General features: G+C 40.8%; 1 protein-coding gene across 6 annotated transcripts in view; it reads left to right on the forward strand.

Moving 5' to 3' along the window:
* Positions 1-3,382: 3,382 nt before the first annotated feature.
* The window catches only part of LOC311526828 (fibronectin type-III domain-containing protein 3A-like), a gene marked incomplete at its 5' end in the record, with an annotated part of 84,493 nt that continues 62,622 nt past the window's right edge, over positions 3,383-25,253 (forward strand). For 2 of the 6 annotated variants that reach the window (XM_084640278.1, XM_084640279.1), the window contains one exon: positions 8,984-9,034. In XM_084640278.1, the coding sequence (XP_084496404.1) occupies positions 8,999-9,034 (36 nt within the window). Of the gene's footprint in view, positions 3,480-4,236; positions 4,423-8,983; positions 9,035-25,253 lie in introns of those variants that run through there. The other 4 variants (XM_084640281.1, XM_084640280.1, XM_084640277.1 and 1 more) reach the window with 4 other exon arrangements.

Consider the following 25,253-nt stretch of genomic DNA (forward strand, 5'->3'; position numbering starts at 1 on the left):
ACGCACAGGAACAATTTTCCTCATTCATTAAAACAGCAATCATTGATCTAAGCTTAATATAGTGGAAAACACATTAATTCACTTGTCAAGTGCTGCTTATACATAATAGACTTCACAACTATCTATGGATACTCAAGTTACAGGGGAAAAAATCCGGATATGTGTGCAGATTTGCATAGAATCTTGTCTCATGTACAATGGAATAGCAGCTAGAACTTCACCTACATATTTTTATTTTTTGCATAAGCCTCTAATCACTGCTGCACAGAATGTACCTTGAATGTGTCTATGATTTGGAAGTGTGAGTTGTCAAGTGGAAGTAAGTAGGAGAGAGCAAAAATCATTGCTGCAATGTTTGTGAAGTAAATGAGATGCTGAATAATTTCCTTCCAACAATGACTCTTTCAGAAGAGAACTTGCTGTATAGCTTTTCCTGACATGACAAGACTGTGGACAAATCGCTGGTGGTCTTCATCAGAGCTCCAACTGGATGAGGATGGGTGTGAGTATGATTAGAACATGGGTCTGGAAGTCAGAATACCTGGGTTCTATTAATAACTTCCTCACTATCTTGCTGTGTGACTTGGACAAGTCATAGCACTTCCCTTTGCCTCAGTTTACCCAATTGTAAAACGAATGTAATACTAATGAGCCCTTTTAGGTAATAATATTACGACTACTTATTCCTGTTAGAGAGCTTTACAATGTTAAACTCTTTTGACTTTTTTATGTGCTAATGTAACCCATATATCCACGTAAGTGGTGGAGAAGATAAAATATACTGAATCCCATCCCTGTTCATCATCTTGATCAGCTGTGACAGGCAGAAAAGAACTGATATGTTCTCTGTCGGTCAGTGGTTAGAGTCTATAATAAGTGCCAGATTATGTATATATTTTACATCCATCTGAATTTAGGGAGTGCTGTCCGGCAGAACATCAGGCGAGTTGGGAATTTGACTATCTAACCACCTCTACCTTCTGGAATTATGTCTCTCAGGGCTTATACACACTAGCACTTATGTTGGTGTAAAGTATGTCATTCAGAGGTGTGAAAAAGCCACCCCCCATCCCCACCCGCCCAGAGCGTCATAAGTTACATCAACCTAAGTGCCAATGTGGACAGAACTATGTCAGCAGGAGAATGTCTCCTGCTGACATAGCTACTGCCCCCCACAGAAGTGGATGTATTATGCCGATGGGAGAGCTCTCTCCTGTTGGCATAGAGTGTCTGCAGTAGGGCAGCTGCAGCAGTACAGCTGCGCCACTGTAGCAATTCTAGTGTAGACTAGCCCTCAGTGAAAGTACCTCCCAGCAAAGTATGAAATGCAATATCAGAGAGTCCTAGCTCTTTTTTTCTTACAGCGTTAACTAGTCGTAATAAAAAGCCACACATCACACAAGAGTAGTAAAGAATGACGAGAACTGTAAATTGGCCTGCCAGGTAAGTGACAAAAAGAAAGTGTTTTCTTTCCTCAGGTGAACAAGTTGTCAAAGATAGGTGGTTAAATTACATGTTGTCAAGGCCAGCTCCAATTTTCATACTCTTCACTTTCTCCCCATTGTATTAGACAGATTCTGTACTCGAGCTCCCCTGCCTTCTTAGGAACTGCAGTCTTATTCATCTGCTGCTGCTACACTACACCTACCTAAGCACATGTATAGTAGAGTTCAACAGGACTACTCATGGATTCATAGTCTTTAAGGCCAGACTCCCACCTGAGTATTTGCAGAATTGGGCTTTAGACCACTATGTCCTAACAACTCCACATGGAAAGACTCACATGGGGGGCCAATTTTAACCACATATTGGGCTCCACATGGGCATAGTGGCCCACACTTGCAGAGCAGTTTGCAAAATAGTCTCTGGTGCTTCCTTTGTAAATTCTTCAGGGCTGGCACCCTGCCTTCATTTGTCTATAAAGTGCCTACTCAGGGTGACCAGGTGTCTGGTTTTCAAGCAGGCATGAATCCTGGCAGCTCTGCTCAGCACTGCTGACTGGGCCATTGACTATCCGATTGATGCCACTGCACAGTAGGGCTGGCAGGCTCCCTGCTAGCCTCCGCGTGGTGCAGCTCCCAGGAAGCAGACGGCATGTCTCACCTCCGGCTCCTACGCATAGGAGCAGCCGGGGGGCTCCGCACGCTGCCTGTGCCCCAAGTGCTTCCACCACAGCTCCCATTGGCTGGGAACCCTGGCCAATGGGAGCTGCAGAGACAGCGCCTGCAGATGGGGCAGCGTGCAGAGCCACTTGACAGTGCCTCCACGTAGGAGCCAGAGAGGGGACATGCTGCTGCTTCCAAGAGCTGCTTGAGGTAAGCGCCACCCAGAGCCTGTACCCCGACCCTTTCCTGGGCCCCAACCCCTACAGAGCTGCTTGAGTCCCTCCCGCACCCTGAACCCCTCATTTCTGGCCCCACCCCAGACCCTGCACCCCCAGCCCAGAGCCCATACCTCCTCCCACACCCCAACCCCTGCCCCCCCCACCTCCCACACCCCAACCCCTGCTGCTTCTGAGAGCTGCTTGAGGTAAGCGCCACCCAGAGTCTGTACCCCTGACCCCTTCCTGGGCCCCAACCCCCTGCCCCAGCCTGGAGCCCCCCCGCACCCTGAACCCCTCTTTTCTGGTCCCCACCCTGGACCCTGCACCCCCAGCCCAGACCCCCTCCTATACTCTGAACCCCTCAGTTCTACCCCCCAGCCTGGAGTCCCCTCCTGCACCCAAACCACTCATCCCTGGCCCCACCCAGAGCCCACACCCCCAGCCAGAGCCCTCACCCACTCCTACACCCCCACTCCTTGAGCCATCCAGGTGAAAATGAGTGAGTGAGCAAGAGTGGGGAGAGTGAGCGACAGAGGAAGGAGGGATATAGTGAGCGGGGGCAGGGCCTCAGAGGAGGGGTGGGACAGAGGGCAGGGCAAGGGTGTTCAATTTTGTGTGAGTAGAAAGTTGGCAACCCTATGCCTACTGCACTGTGGTAGCTATACAAATAATAAACAACAATATGTCAACTGGGTCTTATTATAGACCTACATCTTCCTCTATCCTTCAGTAATCTTATTTTAGTGTTGCTTTTAGTTTTGTAATAATATGCCTCTGATTTTATAATTATGTATAATCACAGTCTCTGATTATACTTTCATCTACCTTCCCATTATAATCTCAGGGTTTTTTTTAATTATAATCTTATTTGAACTAAGGGGTCCCAGAAAGGGTACCAGAAGTTGTTCTCATTTGGAATGTCCTCCTCCCGAGTCAGTTTTGCCGGATTGAACGGCTAAAACTGGAATGCTGGTGTCATTATATTGGTTGTCGCGCCCGGCCGCCCCTTCTTCTTGTTATCACGCCTGGAGCCGCCTGTACCCGCTGCGCATGCGCAGTGCCCGCATTCCATCATGGCGGAGCCGTCTGGCGGCGTCTGGGGCGCTTGGCAGCGCTGAGGTTGGGCAGCGGTTACGCTCGCGTCGCGCCCCGCTCGGTGAGTGGCGTTACCCCCAGCCCGCCTGTCTGCCGGAGGGACTCCCTGCCGGGCACTGCGGAAGTCGGGCGGCTGGGGCAGAGCGGGCGCTCCCCGGCCGGGGCGGTGCGGTGCGTGCGGTGCCAGGAGCCCGGGGGGAGGGCGCCATGGGGCCTGCTGGCGAGGGGGGTGGGGCGCTTACTGGGAAGCTCGTGGGGTGCAGGGGGCGCAACGCGGGAGGTGGGGGCAGGGAGCGCTCCGTGGGGAAATGGGGCAGAAGGGTGCGGGGAGAGCAGAAGAGGGATGGGGGGCAGGGAGCGAATCGTGGGGGACAGAAGGGTGCAGAGGGCACCGGGAGAGGCGGGTAGGGTGTGGACCTTGGGAGGTGGGGGGCAGGCTGGTAGGGAGCGCACACGGGGGAGCGGTTACTGACATTTCTCTCCTGTTGCGGATATCTGTCTCCTCCCCCTTTTCCGTGGGGCAGGCAGATGGGGTGCTGGACTGAGACTATAGTGAGGTCCCCCGTTTTGAGAAGGGGGTTTACTCCCACGAGCCCGCCCCCATCTCCTCCCCAGTGTGTCCCATACGGAGCCAGCTGGAACATAGCCAGCCTTCCTGTTGCCTCCCCTTTGAGCTATCTTCAGGGAGTCCCCCATATTTCTCCCCTGCTACTTTCCGTTTATTTATGTGCGGGGAGGGGGTCAGGGTCTGGAGTCCCTCTCTTTCCTCATCTCTTCCCCACCCCCACCCCTCCGGCAGCCGGCGTTGCTGCCTGCAAATGCCACGTCGCCTTCTACTTGTTCCCTTTGACTGGAGTGATCAGCAAATAGAGACTGAACACCTCCCTCAACCTCTCTCCTCTGGGTGGGAGGTGGGCAGGTCGGTCCTGCCATCTGATCTATGGCTAGTAGCCACCGTGTTTTACCCCTGCCCTGTACCCCTCCAGCTAGGGGCAGCCGTGAAGGTGGGTATCCTACTGTGGCTACTTTCCAGTGTGATCCTATTATTGTCATTTAACAAAAGGCCACTGCTGTTACTTTAGTGTGTAGTGCTGGTGCTTGGGATTGGGGGCCTCCAGGGACCCCTGTCCCACAGTATGCAACTTTCCTTCCTAACCTTTTGCAGCAGGCACTTTATGAAGTGACTATAGCTATAATCTTTTCAACTAATCCTGGGTGATACATAGCTGGCAGGTGTATTTAGCTCAAGCTCAGAATTTATTTCCTGTTTATAACTATTCTTTCTCTGGTAGCTGACTTCTTATTCCTGGATGATTTTAAAACTAAAGATAGGTTCATCTTTTGTTTTTAAGCTTGCTGTTGAGACTCCTATCTCTGAATGATGGAAACATTATGTGAAGTCAGTGTATGTTGTATTTTTTAAAAGAACTAGAATTTTTCAATTTCCAGCCAGTTTCTTTGTGTTTTAAAATCCTTTTCTTTCTATGGCATTTAGATTTTGCTTATCAGAAATCATTGCAAGCTTTGCCCAAAGCCTAAGTATTAACATTGACACAGAAAATAATGAAATTTGCAGTAGAACTACAAGGTTGTGTATATCTTAGGTATTTATATAAGTCTGCAATATCAGAGTGCCTCACAATCTTTTAATGTATTTGTCCATGCAACACTCTGTGAGGTAGGGAAGTGCCTTTATCCCTATTTTACAGATGTGGGGGGCATGAGGCACACAGATATTGGCCCAAGATCATGCATTATGTCTGTGGTAGAGCATGGAATTGAATCTAGGTTTCCTGAGTCCCAGAGTAGTGCCCTAATCATTGGACCATCCTTTCTGTATTTTAAACCAATAAAATATCTTTGGATTTATGTACTAAAATTGACAAAATAGTAGTAGTTTATATGCTGTCCAGTGTCTTTATCAGAAAAAAAAAAATTCCCTATCCCTGCCTTCCAAATGCCTCAAGCAAAAGGCAGAAAGGGCATGTTGGAAAAGGGATAAATATGAATAACAGGAAAAATAGTTGTATTTCTTAAGACCTAAAATTATAATATATGAATTTTTGTGCCTGTTGGAAAAGTAGCTAGCTGGTATGCTCTCTTCCCTTCCAAAACTTTGCCTCACTGTGTCCCAAGTCTTGCAGTCTGTGCGATCATTGCATTGTGATCTCTTGTCATTAAATTGGGTTAAATTAGTCTGATATTTCATAATGCAGAGTTGGAAGGTCTCCCACCAGTTTCGTCCTTTCAGTAGGGTAGGGGAAAGTGTAGTGAACATTTTCCCTTGTATTTTAACCTGTAACTTTTAATTACAAGATTCTGTGAAAAGATCCCTTGTATAGACCATCTTAAAGTTTCTTGGAACAAGCTATTACAAGTAGATCACTCGTAGGTTCAGGATTGTTGCAACAAGATTTTCTTTTCCAAAATCTTGGCCTGGGCTGCAGTTAGGCTGCACCTTGGCAATGAATCTGAATAATTAAACTTTTAGTATATCTGTAGATATTACGCGTATTTCAAAGTAGTTTTCATCTTTAAAGTAATATTAAAATAGCTTATTTCTTGTCATGCCCAGCAATTATACCTAACAATATTTTCAAAGAATTGACTGTTGGAATTACTTGGAATAGTAACTCAATGTGTACACTTTTAGAGAGAATAAAGATAACTCTGTCTACACAAATGTGTTTCCTGCCGCAGTCCTTGATCACGCACTATGTCCTTCTTGAGGTTAAGTTGAAACCAACTTTGCAACAAAGTCAAGCAGAATATTTTGGTAGGACTTTTTAAAGTGGTTTGGGTTTTTGTTGTTTTTTTGGAGGGGGTAACATTTTGTATTCTGTTGACTGCGTGTGGGTCTGTCAATATTAATATGACTTTTTTATTCATTTTTTGGAAAAGTTTTGATGAGACCTTTAAAACCCAAATCCTGTCTGCACTGTGTAGACAGTAAAAATTCCAGTACACTTTTCATAAGATAGTTTGTCCTGTTGGCCTTGGCAATGCTCTTCCCCGCCCCCCCCCCCCCCCAATTGGCAAACTCCCACCAATTTTGTACAGTCACTGCATTTCAGTTGTATTGTGTGTTCCTATAGTATAGGGTTGTCTGTATACACATTGCTTGAAAAATATTTTGGAATTCTTCTGGATAAAGTATTGTATCTAAACAAAAATATGCATTTGTTTTAAGTTCAGAAAACTGGAACTCTAACTCTAATACAACCATTATTTAGTGACCCTGTGATTCAGGAACTTTGAAAACTTAAAGTCAGCTACAAAAAATACATTTGGAATGAAAAGTTCTGGGGATACTTTTCTGTGCCATAAATACTTAATTCCACATAATTAAGGGAGACTTAAAAATATGCCTCTGAAAGGAGGTGTGTGTCCTCATATTAATAAGGTTGTGATGTAGTCTTAGAGACTTCAGAAGGGAATCTTTATTTTAATTACAAGTCAACTTATCGCTAAATTTCAAATGATTATGAATACGAATACCAGGTCTCTGAATCAAATTATTGCTACTAGAAAATGTAATTGATGCAAAATTCCAAGTCCTGTTAATACCAGCAAAATAACTTCAGATTTTTCCTTTCACCTGCTTTCTAGTGTGCAATATAAGGCAAATTCTGATTAAGTTTGCCCAGGTCAAGATGGTTAGTTTTCAGCTGTTATCTTTACTGCAAGCCAGATCTTAACTGAAAAGTTTTGGATTCCTGAGTGAGGAGCACACACTGAACTCTTTATTACATTCTTGAAGAGCTTATTGTAAAAGCAGCGATAATTTATTCTTTCAGTGGTGCTAACACAATCCTTTCTGTGTATCGACCAGCATAGACAGACCACTGGCTCAGAGCCCTAAGTCTATTTCCAGTCTTAATGTAAATCTACTATTGTTCTGTCTCTCTTGATTGATATGGAAACTGCCTCAGTTTTCTGAGAATTCATTTTTTTCAATATTTAGATCTGGATCTTAATCAGTATATCTGACTAAAATTGACTTTCTTTAGAAGATCATATTAGTAATCCAGCATTTGCAAAGACCTTGAAGTGCTTTGGCCCTCATCATATACATAAAGGCAAGAAAGTTTTAATCTTTTAACATACACACTCTTTGAAGGTTGGAACTTGGTGCCCGATCCATCACTTTATTTTATTCCAAGTAAGAAGCAGTTTCTTGTTTTGTAGACTAACCTGAGTTAGATAGTTTTAAATTTAAAATGACTTGGTTAGACTTTATTAGATACTTCTGAAAGGGCACTGTCAACTTTGGTATAGTACTTAATTTTTGTTCTATTTTTCTTAACAACTGTATCCATTAACATTTGTTGAATACTCTTCCCCTATCTTGAATGTAACATGTCTGCTTTTAAAAGCTTCAATGAATGTAGTACCTTCTACTGGAAAGCTTTTAGTAGAGCAATTTTTGTAGTTATATTTTAGTTTGTAGCTATTAAGCTAGCACAAAGAATACATTTTCTAGGCCACACAAGTAGAGAAATGGTTGATTTTTCTTTACATTCCCTCTCAGGTAAAATATTTTCAAGGTAATTCAAATTTGAAGAAATCTGCTTAACTTTATCAATTGATTTTTAATCTTTTCCAGTTTTTTAATAATCGGACAGCATCTTTAATGACTGGGGCCTTAATTTCCAAAGAATACATTATGCACTAGAACATCTTAATTACTTGGAAGTTATTTTTTAGTACTTACATAATACTGAAACTCTATTAGCTTCATAATTGAGCTCTTAACATGGACACTATGCTATTACATGTATGTGGGGGGTGTGTGTGTGTGTATGTATAAAAATACACAAGGTTGTAGATAGTCATTCTGTAACACCAAATATAACTTATACTCCCGAGGGAAGTCTGTGCCAAAAAAATTAAAAGTTCTGTGCACAATATTTTAAAATTCTGCATATTTTATGTCAAAATAATGGCATGATTATTGAAAATGGTTATTGAAAATGGCATGATTATTGAAAATGGCATGATTATATCGTGTTATTTTGATAATTTATTTCAAAATACCTGTCAGCAAGTGTACATGTAACAAATACAGATAACAAAAAAGATTCATGAAATGTGTTTTGACAAATAGATTCCTTACTAGGCGTATTAGTACATCTATATGGCTCCACAGAGCACATGGCAATATTCATATTTCCATTATATCAAGCACAAAAAACTTTAAGGGTGTGTCTACACAGGAAATAAAATAATGTGTCCGGCCTGTGCTAGCCGACTCGGGGCTCAAGATGCGGGGTTGTTTCATTGCTGTGCAGACATCTGGACTCGGACTAGAGACGGAGCTTTGGGACCTTCCCACTCTGCAGGGCCCTAGAGCCTGAGCTCCAGCCCATCACAGTACAGTCTGGGTGCAGCTGGTTGGGGCTTGGTGAGGTGGGGGGTTTGACTGCAAGGGTAAAGGTCCAGATGTAGGGGGGTGGGAGTTGATGGGGAGGGGAAGGTCTGGATGTATGGAAATTGGGCAGATGCAGGAACAGCTCCTCACACAGTGATTCCCTCCTCCCGTGGCTGGGGAGTGAGCATGGCAGAGTGGGATGTGTGTGTATGCGGTGCTTTCTGCAGCCAGGGGAGGTTCCAGGGGTGAGTTATGATCCAGCAAGTATACAGAAAAAAGCTAAACACTGATAAATGGAGAAGATGAAAGAAAAGGGCATTAAATGTTTCTACGTAAACATTGATTCAATAGTTAATAAGTTTAGAAACTGTTTTAATAGACTTTTTTCAATCAGCATTGTGACTGACAGAATAGATATCAACGGTTTAATTAGGAGCAGTGTGGACGTACCTTGTTTATGTTGGCAATAGGTTCACACACTTTCTTTGCTACCTGGTGTTATCTTACTGGAGACTTGCATAGGTGGCATTTGGATACAGAAAACAAGTTAATATACAGCAAAATCTATTTACCTGCCTAAAGCAGAATATGTGCTGACACACAAAAAGGAAATATTTAGTCCTAATCAGTAATAATATATTGATCAAATAACTAACTAGATGACATTTCAGATTTAAAAATATATATATATATATATATATATATATTTCTAAATAGCTTTGAGATTGAAGGTTCCGATCAGGTTTAAAAATAAAGATGAATCTGCGTAAACTGAATTCTGTTTTACGTCCAGTTTTTCTACCTACAGCAGGGTTTCTTTATTAAAACAGTCCAAACAATGAAAAGCTAAAGATTCTCATAGATTGCTTTCTCTCTTATTTATAACTCCATAAGATCCCTGAAGAAATTACAATAATTGTTTCATGAAAAATCTATAGTATTGGAAAAGTATTTAGAGATTTTTCTGTCTCTTTTAATTTTAGTTTGAGATGAGGATAAGCTGCATGGGCCACAGTTTGGGAACCAGTGAGCTAGAGTAATTTTTTTTTTAATGGGTGGAAAATAAGTGACTGCAGCATAAAATGTTTTTGTGAAATGCAAAAGAGCTTTCTGATGTATAGTTATACATGTGTAATTTCTTAACTGTTCCTGGAAAGTTGAAAGGAGTATGTCTTGAATCTGTCATCTAATGTTTGCTGTGGGGTCTGAATCTAATTAACTGTTCTAATAATTATAAGCACAGAAATGGATAATGTTGGGAGAAAAAGACACTGGTAAAAGTGCTATACAAATTAACATCCACCAAAAAGCCATAGACCTATATGCCCTTATGTATCACCACTTGTAAACACTGTACCCTTTGATATGTTTTCAAGCACTTCTATTTGATATATAGTGTTGGCTGCAAACAGCATACAGTGATGCATTTTATTCTCTTGGCTAGTACAATTGTATGATTTCCCTCCTCTCCCCAGCTCCAGACGCACACTTTTTTTCTTGCATGCAATGAACTTGCATCTTTCAGTAAAGTATCACAGCTACTACATGCTGTTTGTTAAAGTGAAATACCAGCAAACAAAGTTGCTATTGTGATAGTCAAATTATGGTAGTCTTCTTGTTTCATTTTAAGTTCTTGATACATGTTTGTGTTTTTGCTGAGTGAGTAGTATTTCTTGATACTTGTAAGTTTCAGAGTAACAGCTGTGTTAGTCAGTATTCGCAAAAAGAAAAGGAGTACTTGTGGCACCTTAGACACTAACCAATTTATTTGAGCATAAGCTTTCGTGAGCTACAGCTCACTTCATTGGATGCTGCAGCTCATGAAAGCTTATGCTCAAATAAATTGGTTAGTCTCTAAGGTGCCACAAGTACGCCTTTTCTTTTTGATACTTGTAGAATGGCTACACGTCAAAGCCACATGTCATACTTTGACATGCCATTTTGATCTTTGTAAAGGGCTGCTACTCTGGGAAGATTCAAATGAGCAATCAGTATAATTTGTTTCATTACCTTCCAAAGCAGTAGATGGAACTGGAGAGAGAACACAAGTTGGCTCATGGAGGCAGAGAGTGGTAGGTTGCAGGAAAACTGGAAGATAAATAAAAAGCAAACATCTGGGAAGGGGTACTTCTGTTATGGAGAATAGTTAACTTCTCCCATAAAATGAATAGGTGTTTGTATAGGGAGAGAGCCATCTTGAAATACCCACAAAAGAGATTTTTGTATGCTAAGAACTCTTTGGTAGCTATGCCTTGGTATACTGTCCTTGGACTAGGTAGTTTTATTACTTTGTCAGGTGAAAGACATTTGTTAAACCAGATGTTAAGCTGACTGTTATAAATAAAGTAACACAATGATTATACATATCTACTGCTATTTAATGCCCTACAGCAAATATCTTCAACACTGATAGCTCTATAAAAGGGGTTGGTTTATTTGGCTCTGCCTTGTGGAGGTTTAAGCGAAGTCAGCTACTTGCTTAATCTGTACTGTAAATGTGTTGCTCTAATTAGGATTACTGAAGGACTGAACAGGAATCAGGTAGCATTTAATATTTACAAAGACTTAAGCTATAAAGGTTGTGGTTTTTTATTTGTTTTACTACCCAGAGATTCTAAATATTAAGTAGAGTGGATAAAAAAAAGTACAAAAGTGTATGTTCAAATCTATTTATTTATGTTACTAATTCTTTCCTTTCTTCCCATTGATAGTCTTAAATAGTTGTACACTGATATTGTTATCTAAAAGGTTTCTCCAGCCATGGAAGTTGTTAAAACATGGAACATCTGTGAAAATGAACTTTCTGGTGTGGGTACAACAACAAATAGTAATACTTTTGCTATCTGAGGCATAGGTATCTTAAAATACAAGATTTAAGATTTTATATAACTAACCTATTAAACATTAGGTTTGAACTGCAGCAACCCCAATTTTTCTGCGCAACACTCTCAATTCCTAGCACTCAATCTTTACCAAAGTGGAAAGAAAACAAACAAAAATCAGTCATTGTTAAGGATAAGATTTTGTCATGAAGGTCACAGGAGTCATGGATTTCGTGACTTTGAGACCTCCATGACATGTTCAGCTGGGACTGGAGCTGTCAGCCAGCGGGAGCCCAAGAGCTCCGAGCTACTAGCCCCGGGGCTCTCAGCCAATGTGAGCGGCAGGGGCCCTGGAGCTGTCATCCATTGTGTCAGCCTCCCCTACCCCACCCTCAGCAAGACTCTGGCTCTCAGTCCCCCCACCACACCACCCCCCACGGAGCTCAGGCTTCTCCTCCCTCCCTCCCCCCCCCCTTCCCCGTTATCTTTTAGTAAGAGTCCACAAGCAGGTTGCAGGCTTCTGTGAATTTTTGTTTATTGCCCATGACCTGTCTGTGACTTTTACTAAAAATAACTGACAAAATCTTAATCTTAGTCATTGTCAAGAACATTTTCCCTTTCTGGTGATTTTAGGAGAAGCGGATAAAGAATAGAGGTTTCAAGTAGGACATATTCAATCAAAATTGGGAAAGCTTTCACACTTCATAAATCTGTCCTATGTACTGTTAGATTTAGGGCTTCCCTTCGCACAAAGTTGCACTGATTTAACTAAAGTTATGACTACATGATGTGAGAGCATCCACAAACAAAGCTGAACCAGTTTAAGTCATTTTAACATCATACCTTTTAGTTATTGTGTGTGTGTAGACAAGTGGTTCCCAAACTTGTTCCATCGCTTGTGCAGGGAAAGCCCCTGGCGGGCCAGGCCAGGCCAGTTTGTTCACCTGCCGTGTCCGCGGGTTCGGCCAATCGCGGCTCCCAGTGGCTGTGGTTCGCTGCTCCAGGACAATGGGAGCTGCTGGAAGTGGTGCGGGCCGAGGGATGTACTGGCCGCTGCTTCCAGCAGCTCCCATTGGCCTGGAGCAGTGAACCGCGGCCACTGGAAGCCGTGATTGGCCAAACCTGTGGACGTGGCAGGTAAACAAACAGGCCCGGCCCGCCAGGGGCTTTCTCCGCACAAGCAGCGGAACAAATTTGGGAACCACTGGTATAAAGAGCAAGCCTTAGACTGACTTGCTGGGCAATCAAACTGGGACATGATAGTTTAAATATCCTTTGGAGGTTTAGTATAAAGGTGTGTTTTTGTTTTTTCCTTGTTTTGATGTAGCAAGGCAGTAAACACTAAGATTTCTCTTAATTTGTACCAAGGCCTGTAATTTTTTTTATTTTGAAGCATGAAACTAAAGCAAATCATGCTTTGTAAATGAGTTCTTACATTGGAAAAGTTTGTATCTGAATCATAAATTGACATTGTAGACCAAGCACATTTCTGATTCCCATAAGCAGACTGACTCAGAGCTAGCGGAAAACAACTTTTGCTTTTTTAGTGCAGATGGAGGCCTGAAAACAAACTCCTGATTGTATTAAAGCTGTGAAGCCCTGTATTTACTGCTGTTTTGTTGGGTTGGAAAAGAAGTGACTGGTCTCACCAGTTTCTTAATAGAGAACCTTTCCTGGGATATGATATTTTTTTAATGATCTGTATGTTTCATTGTTTCCTATTAGACTGCTGCTTCTCTTTGTTCACTTTTTATTGAGTTTACATATTTGACAGTTTCATCTGAAAGCATTTTCAAAAGTTTCTTGTCCTATAACTTTTTAATCCTCAAATACTCAACCCAAATTAATATCCTCCATAAGGTAAAGTAGACTTAAATCAGCCACTTCGTGGACTTGAATTTGGTACCTTGCCACTTGGGTCTTCAAGTTAATCACTCATTAGTGCAGGAGAAACCCTCAGAAGCACTTCCATGTCTTTTCTGTACAATGGGTTAGTCTGACTAGACGTACTCATTACCTTGAGACTGTTTCCAGGCTTAATAAGCAATATATTGGGTTGTTTAGTTTCAGACAAAAGGCTACCTCTTCCCCAGGTACTAAAGAAAAAGCTGGTAGCTCGCTGAGTGAGCAGCACTTGGTTCTTCTGAATGCAAATTACCTTAGAAAGGATTCAGTTTTACCTGTATTTCTAATGAAACAAATTACTAATTCACTGTTTTTCCCATTAAGGTCAAATTTTTCAAACATGGGTGCTTAAAGTTAGTTACCTATGTAAGTAACCTGGACTTCAGAAATTCTGAGCACATGCAGCTCCTATTGAGATCTCATAAGGGATCAGCATTCATCCAAACATTTTGCTTTTGCTGCAGAAACCTGTAGCCTCTGGAAGAGGTTAAAAACCTGCTGCTTTTTTGGTGACTGAATAGGGTCTGACGTGTTACTGCTGCTGTTTGTATTGGGGTAGGAGTCATGGACTGGGATCCTCTTGTGCTAGGCACTGTAAAAACACATGACAAAAAGACTGTCCTTGCCCCAAAGAGCTTACAGTCTTGTCTTGTCTGTCTAGAGTTGCTTTAATTTTAGGTGCAAAGCATTCAGCCTAACAGTTTTCTAAGTGTTCTCAGCCAATGCTGTGTTTATTGTTTCAGCTGTTGTGGAAGTCTTTTACAGACATTTTCAGTCTTTGTTCCCTGTTTTCTGGGTTCTTCATTCTCACTTTCTGTCTCTAGCAATGGCTCTGCCTTTGCAACGTAAATCTGTAGTTTTCTAGCCCAAGTCATTCATTTGTTTATCTTTGGACGGTTTTGTCTGTTTTTCCTGCAATTCTTAAGGCCATTTTTTCAGATTTAGATATGAGATATATATGTAGGATTTCAAAGTACAGTGTTAACATACAAATAAAATGGATTCCTTCAAGCCCTAAACATCCAGAGCAATGCTTTGAGATATAATTAGCCTATTTTCACGTAAGAAATTACCTTTAATTGTGTTAAATAAGTTTAATTTACTAAGTGTTTAAAGAATTCATGCTTTATACCTTCAGGACAGCATTAACTGAACAAGTTAGCTGATGCCAAACACTGTGTATTCCCAGCAAGTGGAAAGAAACAGACTGTTGTGCACTCATCTGTTTAAACACGCACACAAACCAACAAAAAACACCTGTAGGTGGAAAACATCTTAATCCCATTGCTCCTTGTAGTTGGAGAATTAAACACTCTAAGAGCCCAATTCTGCAAGGAGTAGAGTATCCTTAATTCCTGTTGACCTAAGTGGGAATAGCGCATTTCAGAAGCCACTTGGCTCCTTCATAGTATTGTGCTCTAAGGATGGGCTCCACAAAGGTACTTAAGCACCTAAATCCCATTTTCAGATACCACTACGATCCACAAAACTCCCTCTAAAGTCTCTTGGTGCCTAATTTTTTTCCTCTGGGCATCCATGCTGCAGTCAGGGGTGAAAATAAGTCTAGGGACTTACTGGTACAGGGCTGGGCTGGGGCTGGCTTTGGGTCCCAGAAGGGGCGGGGCCTCAAGTGGAAGGGGCAGGGCTGGGGGAGGTCAGAGCCAGCCCCGGCCCACCCTGTACCAGCAAGTGCCTCCTTCCCCCTCCCTGGGGTAACAGCGGCAGCCGGGGGCTCTGGCAGCGGTTTAAAGGGCCCTGGGCAGTAGCGGCGGCCGAGCCCTGGGCCCTTTAAATCATCCCCGGAGCCCCGCCGCCATTTCCCCAAGGCTCCAGCCGCCACTACCACCCCGGGCCCTTTAAATTGTCCCCGGAGCCTGCCGGAGCCCTGGGGAAGCAGTGGCAGGGCTCTGAGGATGATTTAAAAGGCCTAGGGAGCTGCTGCTGGGAGCTGCAGACCTTTTAAATTGCACCTGGGAATCCACCCCGGTTCGGCACCCCGGCTCTTGGCGGTACGCTGTACCGGGGCGTACCGGCTTACTTTCACCTCTGGCTGCGGTCTCACTATAGGCGCCTGGACACCTATCTCCTGCCTAAACCCAAGAGCGATTCATAAACTGGGAAAGACAAGCATTTGGCTGCCCAAGTCTTGTGCAGGGGCCTGATCTGGTAGGCAGCCTCTGAGCATGCCTAGCAGATGGGACCCCTCAGACAAAGTCATACAAAACAGGTGGAGGCGGGGGACAGAGGAGGAGATCCCATATAATGTTTAGCCTAGTGGATAAGGTTCCCACCTAGGATGTGGGAGACTCCTAGTTCAAGTTTCTTCTCCTCCTGAGAGGGAGAAGGGATTTGAACAGGGATCTGCCATCTCTCAGATAAGTGCTCTAACCACTAAACTATAGTCATTCTAACTCTTTTTCTGGCCCAAATAATACTTAAGTATTCCATTATTGAAGTTGTTCCACTTTATTAAACAGAAGAGAGTGACCTCAGAAGTCACATCAGAATGCTCCATAGCCTAATGCAGTGGTTCCCAAACTTGTTCCGTCGCTTGTGTGGGGAAAGCCACTGGTGGGCTGGGCCGGTTTGTTTACCTGCTGCGTCCACAGGTTTGGCCGATCGTGGCTCCCAGTGGCCGCGATTCGCTGCTTCAGGCCAATGGGAGTTGCCGGAAGCAACGCAGGCCGAGGGATGTACTGGCCGCTGCTTCCAGTTAGGAAGTTAGGTGCATGCCCAAATGGCAATATAATAGATGTTTGTATTATATAAGTTGTATATATGAGCCTTATACTAAGTAAATAACCATTTAGTTAAAATATACAGGGGTGATCCTTGATGTGGCAAAGGTAGGGTCAGTCAACTGACCACCTAAATCTAACTAAAAAAAATCTAATAAGCTTTCAGCATCATCTTGCATCTGTGCCTCAGTTTCCCCATCTGATGGTGGTACTTCCATTGTAAATCACTTTGAGATCTACTGGTCAAAAGCAATATTATCTAGCTCTTATTTACTCAGTCCCTGCAGAGGTTTATAAATTGCTTCAGTAAAAGGATAACCCTTTGAATCTATATGATTGCAAATGAATTTCCTTGGACTGGAGCTCTCAAAAAATGTCCAGGACATATTATAAATGCAAGGGAGTCTTCCTAGTACCAAAGCCATTGCTGATATTGTTTCTCTGGTCCTGTCTACACTATAGGGAAATCAAGTTAACAAAAACAGCTTTTAAACATAGTTCTTTCCAGAAAGGTGCCAACACAACTTTTATGCTGGTACAAAGTCTGGAACGTGGCCTGTGAAAGGATTTGTTACACAATCCTTCTTTCTGTATATTACCTGGGGAAACTGTTTTTGGAAGAACCGTTAAAAAGCAATAACAAAAGTTTCTCTGTGCTGTTGTGGTTTTCTGCATCTCCAGGTACTCTGCCATTTGTTTAAAAGCCTGCAACAAAAGAATGTTCATAATTGCTATCTTGGATATGCTTCTGAGCAGTAGCGCTTCCTATATGACTGCAGCAGCAGTAAAACTCTCAAACTATGGCCAGCATGTGTTTCATATAGTTTCTGGTACTGTCATATGGAAAGTAATTCTGCACAGGAGCATCTTGCAGGTAGCACTAACATAAATCACTGTGGCATTCTGCTGCTTATTTGGGTATTAAAGGAGGATGAGAACAAGTTAAACAGGGTTCTTGTGAGAATGTACTTAATATAATAAAGCTGTGTAGTCTCTTTTGTAAAGCATCTTCTATTCTGTCTCTGGAGTTAACTTTATCCTTTTTTCCTAACACTGAGGTCTCCCAGCCTGAGAACACAGGCCTAAATTATACAGTATTTTTCCCAGTTGTAAGTACAGAAAATGTTTGACTGCACCTACTTGTTGGGTAAGCCCTAAAGAATATTTTCTGTGTCTGTCAATTCAACTTGTGGTGGCTTTTTGGCTAGAAGCCAAACTTTATACACGACAGGGTGTAGAAAAATTCACTTGAGTATCATTCTGGATTATTTCCAAAGATGTAGTAAAAACATAAGAGCATTGAACAAATTAGTGTTATGGAGAGGTGGTGGTCTCTTCAGAACTAAAATTGTAACTAAGCTTCTGTTAAAAGCTTGATTTTTAACACCCTCTCTAATTTTGCCATAAATAAACCAGTCTGCCTAAAACTTCTCATGTGTGGTCCTGTGGCACAGGAGAAATATTTTAAGATTGGAGTGATACAACAGGGTGTCTGAGATCTGACTGATGATTGAAAAACTGGGAATGTATTGCAGTTTGTGAAATGTTTCCTATCTCAAAATAGCCAGCTCTGTAGTAACTCCGAATTTCTTCTTTTGTTCTCACTGAAGACTGATTTTTGCCTTTTTTTTTTTTTTTCCTTTTTAAGTTTGGAGTTGTGCCATGGCTTGGGCAGGTGTGGGGTGTTTGAACCTGTAAACTCCAGAGGTCATAAACTCTACTGGCAGGTAATACTAGATTTAAGGTGTTCAGAAGTCAGGACGCCTCAGTAGGAATTGGCAAGGTGTCCTGTAGAGTCCCAAAGCGAGTCAGGAAACCCCAGCTCTTTGTCTGCCTCAAATGTAGCAATTTCATCTACATAAAATTTTCACACATCAAAGTTTATAAGAAGCTTTTTTCCAAAAAATAAAAAGCTCTAACCATCTTTAAATTCGTTCTAATATACATGATAATTATTGGGAACAGAGGAAACACGTTGGAAAATCAGAAATATAAAATATTGTACACCAAAAAATCAGAAATATCTAGAAAATCTGGAAGTATTTGAGGTACCAATACCAGGTATCTCTGACCCCTTAGCAAATTTGGCCTTTTGATTTTTTTCAGCCAGATTCCAGCTACCGAAGATAAACTCTACATATCTGCATGAAAATTGTGGTTTCCCTGCTTTTAATTAAGGACTGCAGACGTTATTTTCCTCACCCCTGTTGCAGCCCACAGACCGCATCCTGCTTATTCCCATCTACACATGATCCATGCAAGACCCAGTCCATGTCCCCCACTACTCAAGGAGCTAGATACTTCTTTTAGCCTCCCAATAGGTTAGAGTCGCCACATTACAAATACAGACTGGAGTTTAAACTTTCTCACAGCTATCTGGATGTAAAAGTGACAGATTTTCTTTCTTTCCTTCTCACCATAACTTTACTCAAACAAAGAGATAAATACCATATTATCATTATTTAAATCAAGATCTGATGTCTGTGTAAAAGCTAGGTTCTTGTTCCACCTGAAGTTAAGGGCTTGGTGAAAGAATTGCTGGATGAAATTCTAAGGCCTTTGTTACTCAAGAGATCAAACTAGATGATCATAATGGCCTCATCTAGCTTTAATCTATGAATTCATATGTTCAACATGAAAGAATTAACGTTGCACTTAGTGGGGTTGTTCTGCAGGGAAGTGGAAGACAAGTGGCAATGAAAGGACAGTTATTGTTGGTGGGTGAACTCAAATGAGTATTTCTTGGTTGGCACATTTGAAGTACCTTTAAATTGCTCTTTTTTTCTTTTTTTCAAAGACAGGAAATTCAAAATTAGGGATAAAAACAAAACGTATTAACTATAATAAATCTAAGATGTATACAGATCACTCTAGCAATCTATGTGGTTCTGTAATTAATTTTTCACTGTTTATGCATTCTGTTTAGCTTCAGCTCATTACTTTATTTGGACAGTTAAATCTGATTTGGTTAATCATGCTCATGTCTTGAGACTTATGCTTTAACAGGAAGTCTCTTTACTGTTTCAGAAATTTGTTTTTAGTGTTTGTGAAAAATCTTTTGCAGATCCTAAATGTTGGGTCTGAATTATCTGGCATCTCATTTTAAATATCATTTGAAGTGCTTGAAAAGTTTGACACCTACTAGACAGAGCCAACATGAAAGATTTGAGGGTGGCCTTTTATTAGTGAGGTCCTGAGCCAGCACTGTTGTTTCTTTACAAAATAAAAATCACAATAGATCACATGAGACTATGTATATGTGTGTGGAATTGTATTACTTATTGCCAGTAACGTTAAGTCTGCTGAGACCCACTGGAACACAGTTCTATGGTTTTCTCAAGGACATGTGATGCCCTTCTGGGGAGACTTTTGGGTACTGGGAAAATATTTTGATGTGAGTCCTAGTCACTGGGTCTAAAATGTATTAAATCCAGAAATAAATATTGATATAGCATCTGAGTCCAACAAAAGGCAATTATATTTTGTTGATTTATACAAGACTGTAGGAAAAAAATCCATACAGACGTTGAGTATAAACAACCTTTTTTCCTTGGAACATGCTAATTTGCTTTCTCTTCCTTCCCCCTCCAATTACATTAAAGTAGATACTGCTACTAATTAAGAGCCTTGTACATGCTGAATTCTTACTTCAGGTGTTAAGATAAAAGTAGATTACTCAAAAGTAGCATGAATGTTCATAAAAATTAGTAAAATTGTTTCTATCAGGAAAAATCTGACTCAAAATACAGTACCAGCCCTGATAAAACAGCTGTCAAAAAAAGCACTGCTGCTTTTCTGTGGAGTGTTTTTCCCAATTTGTTTTATTAGTTGTCACTTCTTTTCATGCAAAACTCGCTGTGCTTACTTTCTTTAGACCATTAAGCTGTGAATATAAATGACTGGATTTTCTCTGCTTTTACAAGTCTGCCTGTGACTTTATAATGTCCACATTGCTTTTCTTAGGAGATTTCACTATAAACTTGTTAATTGTTGTAAATTGTTGCCATGCTGTTAGTGTTTTATACCAGTTGTGAACTTTTTTATATGTTGAAAACAAATGCAAGTTTTTGCATAAAATAAGGTGTAATGTCTTGTCAAGTAAAACTAATAATGACTTCATATCTTAGCTTCTTGTTTTGATGGCATTTCCATTATACAATCCCAATGGGTATAGTTTTAACAACTTACTTGGCAAAAGATTGTTTGATTTTTTTCCCCCTTAATCTTAAACACTGCCTATTAAGCTTAGATGCCATCTGTTAAGTAAAAGTCTGATATTTACCATTTCCTGTATATTAATATTGCATATACATTTTACTTTTTGATTGAAGTAAAATATATTTTAAAAATCTTTTTAATTTTTTTTTAACAAAATGTTCTTAAGTAAAGAATTTCATAGTTCAGGAAATAATATCTAGTGCAGGGGTTTTCAAACTTCATTGCACTGCAACACCCTTCTGGCAATGAAAATTACTACATGACCCCAGGACGGGGGACCAAAGTCTGAGCCCTGCTGCCGGGACGGGACGGGACACAAAGCTGAAGCCCTAGAGCTTTAGCCCTGGTGGGAAGCCTGTAACCTGAGCCTCGCCACCCAGGGCTGAAGCCGTTGGGCTTAGGCTTCAGACCTGGGCAGTGGGGCTTGGGCTTTGGCCCCAAGGCCCAACTAGTCTAAATGCTAGTCCTGGCAACACCATTAAAAGGGAGTCCTGACCCAGTTTGAGAACCGCTGATCTAGTGTCACTTCACTGCTAACCATTTCTTGTTATCTGTTTGGTTGCTACATTTTCCTATTTATATAGCCCCACCCCCCACACACACTTTCGGACTCCTTGTGTTCATTGAAGCACTTGGTAATACTGAGCCAAAGTCAATGGGAATCCATAATAATTGTCGCAGCGTGTTACAGGGAGCAAGAGAGAAGGGAAGGTTGGTGTTTCAGCTGTCACGTCTCTGCGTTTTTCCTATATCTGGAAATGAGGTCAGTCACAATGCTACATGCATCCAATGAAGTGGGTTTTAACCCACGAAAGCTTATGCCCAAATAAATTTGTTAGTCTCTAAGGTGCCACAAGTACTCCTCGTTCTTAATGTTATATACAGTATTTGTTTTGTGGGAAGCTAGTCATATAGACTTCTCTCTGTTTTTCTGAGGCAGTCTCTATTACAAAGTCTTCTATGGAAAATGTTGCTTTCTTTTGTAACTTTTCTTTTTAAATATGATTACCTGAATTATACCATCAGAATGCTCAAGTGTACTTCTGAGGGAAAGTTTAAATATGAAACATTTTTTTACCTACTTTCTTTTTACATGATCTTCTAGTAGTGTGAGATGAAAGTTTATGGATCTTTATATATTGTGCATACAACACATAGGGTATCTAAGCATAGCTGCTTCAATTCTGTGTAAACAGTAATCCAGTATTCTAGAATTCAGCTCTTGGGAGGCTGTAGGGGAATCTTCCTAAGTGTTAATTTGGCTGGCAGTCTCAAATGCCAGTGTTCAAAGGGACTGAAAACTATATTAGAACAAAGCAGCATAATACAGAAGTAAACGTGTGATCAAAACACGTACGTATTATAGTGCACTTAATCCATGGAGTTAAATGAACTACTACACAAAGTTGAAACAAAAATGTGAGGCTTGCTGATGCTTGTTAAAGTATTGTTGAATGCAAACATAACCAAGTTTCTTCAGTTGTTGTATTTTAAATAATAAAGTCTACTAGAACCAAAGATACTTATATACAAAAGTTAGAATATTTAATTAATTTAATTGCATTTTACTATTTTTCACTTTTCAAGCACAGTTGCCAAATTTTGTATGCAGTTAACTTCAGCTACTAAAGTTTAAAAAGAATATGTACTGAAAATAACTTGAATAACTACTTTTAGGGATGAATGATGCATTTTGATGTTCTACTGACTTTAAGATTCTGTTACCAAAACAGTACTGTTGATGGCTTGTTTGTGGGAAGCACTGCAGATTGGCAGAATAAATCAAAACTCTGAATTTCTTATGAGTATCAAAAGAATATAGAAGCTTTGTTTCTTATTTTAAAAAATAGTAGAGTGCATCTTATACCAGACTTTTAAATCATACTCCAACTAAACAGAGGTTTGGAAACAGATCCTCCAATTAGAACATCATTTGGAAACCTCTGTGGAGAAATGAATCTGGCGAGAATTGCATTTGTAAAAGCTAATTTTACTAAAATTAACAGGTTAAATTGCATGCTGACTTGAAAACCTACACTGTACGGTGACAAAGTCCCCGAAAATGTAGCTACTGCCCATGGATTAATTCTCAGAATATGCTTGTGACATTCCCTAGGGTACAATCTGGACTGTTGAACAACTGTCTCCTCAATTTTCCAAAATGAGGTGCCTTTTACACTGCTTTGCTATGAGAGCAACCACTCCTGGTCTGCTCTCACACAGCCTCTAGCATGTGAATTACTCCCAGCGGTGGTATCTTGAGTGCTCTAGCCAGCCACTCCTGAATTATATTACAGAGCTACAGTAGCAAATTCCCAGTCCCAGACTTCTCCCCAGAAATGTGCTTCTTGTGCTGCCCATTACCCTCCTGGACAATACAAGCTCCTAAAAAATCCATTAAGAGAAAATGATCTGCACAACCCTTGTTATCTCAAATGGAGTTTCCCAACCAACTTCAATCCAAACACGCACTGGTTAAGATAAAACAAGTTTATTAACTACAGGAAGATAGATTAAGTGATTACAAGTAATGCGGCATTAAAGTCAGAATTGGTTACAAAGAAATAAAAAGGTAAAACGCAAACTAATACCTAACTTAACAAGCTATGTGATTTCTAAGTGAAAGTCTAATCTTACCACACATTCTAGCTGTTTTACTGGCTGAATCTTCCAGCCAGGATCTCTCCCCAACCTGTTTCCTGTGTACCTCAGGTGTTGTGGTTGCTGTGAGTAGATATAAAGGGAGAGATGATTTGTGTCTTCTGTTCTCACCTTTTATAATTATTTTCCTCTTTAAAAATCATCTCCAGCTGAGGTTCAGGATACAGTCTGTTTGCATGGGAACCTCCAGCTGTTCCATTGCCAAAATGTAAATTTCTCATTTACACCCTTCTTCTATCAAAGAATGGCTGCTTAACCAGGTGATAGTCCATTTGATTATGTTGAGACCTGGCTGTGGTGTCAGTTTGCCTTTTGTCTTTGAGGACTGGTTTGTGCCTGCTTTTCTAAACTTGGAATATGTCTCAATAATATCTTAACTTTTATGTGCAGTGTTGCCACACCTGTTTTATCAGAACAATAATGATCAGCACATCGAGTTTTTCAAATGATCCCTCACAAGGCATACTTTGTACAAAATCAGTTATTTTGTTGTAAAAAGGATGAATTTAGGGATACAGACTGTCACAATGCTTTTGCAACTCAGAAAACTACAAAATAGCGCAATCCATGATGCTTTCAGATGGAGTTAGTTTCCTGCTTCAGGTTGACCTAAATCATAATTTTGGAATTTGTGTATTAGTTCATCTTTTACTAATAGTAAAAGGGTGGCATGTGGATTTATTCAGTGCAAATAGCTATCCCAAGCTTTACAAAAACTAATTTTTACTGAACCAAAACTTAATAAATTATTAGCTTAATATCCAAGTTAAATTATTGCTCTGTTTCATTGCAGTATTGGCCAACAGACTAAGCTAGACTTATTTAATAAATTTTGTTAAAATAGCATATCCCACCAATGACAAATGGGGTTGAAGTTTTGGAAAGTAAAGTTTCTTCTTTGAGTGATGGTCCCTGTTGGTGCGCATCATGCGCCTAGAACCACTGAACTTGAAAGCATTGTCCATTGGTCTGTGCATGCACCCTGGCTCACATCATGCTCTGACCAAGGGGATAAGAGCAGGACTGATACTCTCTCTCCAGTTCCTTCTCATCACTACATGGTCTGGATCGGAATCTTTAGTGTCCGCAGCTTTGGCTTCATTTTACTAAATAAGAATCATCTAGTTTGTAAATAATTTTAACAGTTTTCCTGTTTAGCATCAGATTAGTCATGCACAAGGAGTCATGGCTCTATGCATCAGGGTTCCCTAGGGAGGTCCAGAATAACATGGAGGACCTCCTCTTCAATTAATCGCACCTCTTCAATAAAAGACGGATGAGTCCCTCCATACCTTGAAGAATTCCAGGGCTACCCTCTGCTCGCCGTATGCCTGCCCTTAAGAGGAAGTTTCATCACCAATCTGTCAAATCTAGACACATGGATCAGCACTACTATTGCTGCCCTTCTGCAGTCCTCTGGGACCTTAACTATCGCCATAAGTTCTTGAAGATAATTGCTAACAGTTCCAAGATTGCTTTCACTGGTTCCTTAATTACCCTGTGAGGAATTTCAGCAGGCCCTGCCCACTGGCAAATTAAATAAATTGGTTAGTCTCTAAGGTGCCACAAGTACTCCTTTTTCTTTTTGTATATACAGTATATAATCAGAAAAATTGATTTGGGACACCACAGGACATGAGGGAGTAAAGGCTGAAAACTTGTATTTTACTATGCTGATTACTTTCATGCTGCAATAATGTAGCATTTAAAAATTTTCAATAGAAGTACACCTTCAAACATAAGAGCATTCTGAATTAGGGCTGCCACAACATAGTAATATTTATATCTGAAATTTCCTTGAGGTTGCAGTATTCCCCTAGATACATTATTTTATGTTTAGAAGTTTGAGACTGGGATAGAAACTTTAAATATTTATTTGAAGTTGCAGGTGTTAGGATAATTTGTATACATATTTTTGCAATTTGATATTTTTATTAATTATTTGAATGCTGTTTGATTAAGGGTTTTTTCTTAGCTGTTAAGTATTTATTTCCATCTTCTGAGATGACTTATTCTTAGATCAAAGAAGTCTTGCAAAATTTTGGATGACTCATGTATGCTAAATTCATGCTATGAATAATTTTAATGACGTATCTTTAAACCACTAAAAACAGGATTTG

This window comes from Lepidochelys olivacea (genome assembly GCF_965140295.1).
Source record: "Lepidochelys olivacea isolate rLepOli2 genome assembly, chromosome: 9".
Lineage (NCBI taxonomy): Eukaryota > Metazoa > Chordata > Testudines > Cheloniidae > Lepidochelys > Lepidochelys olivacea.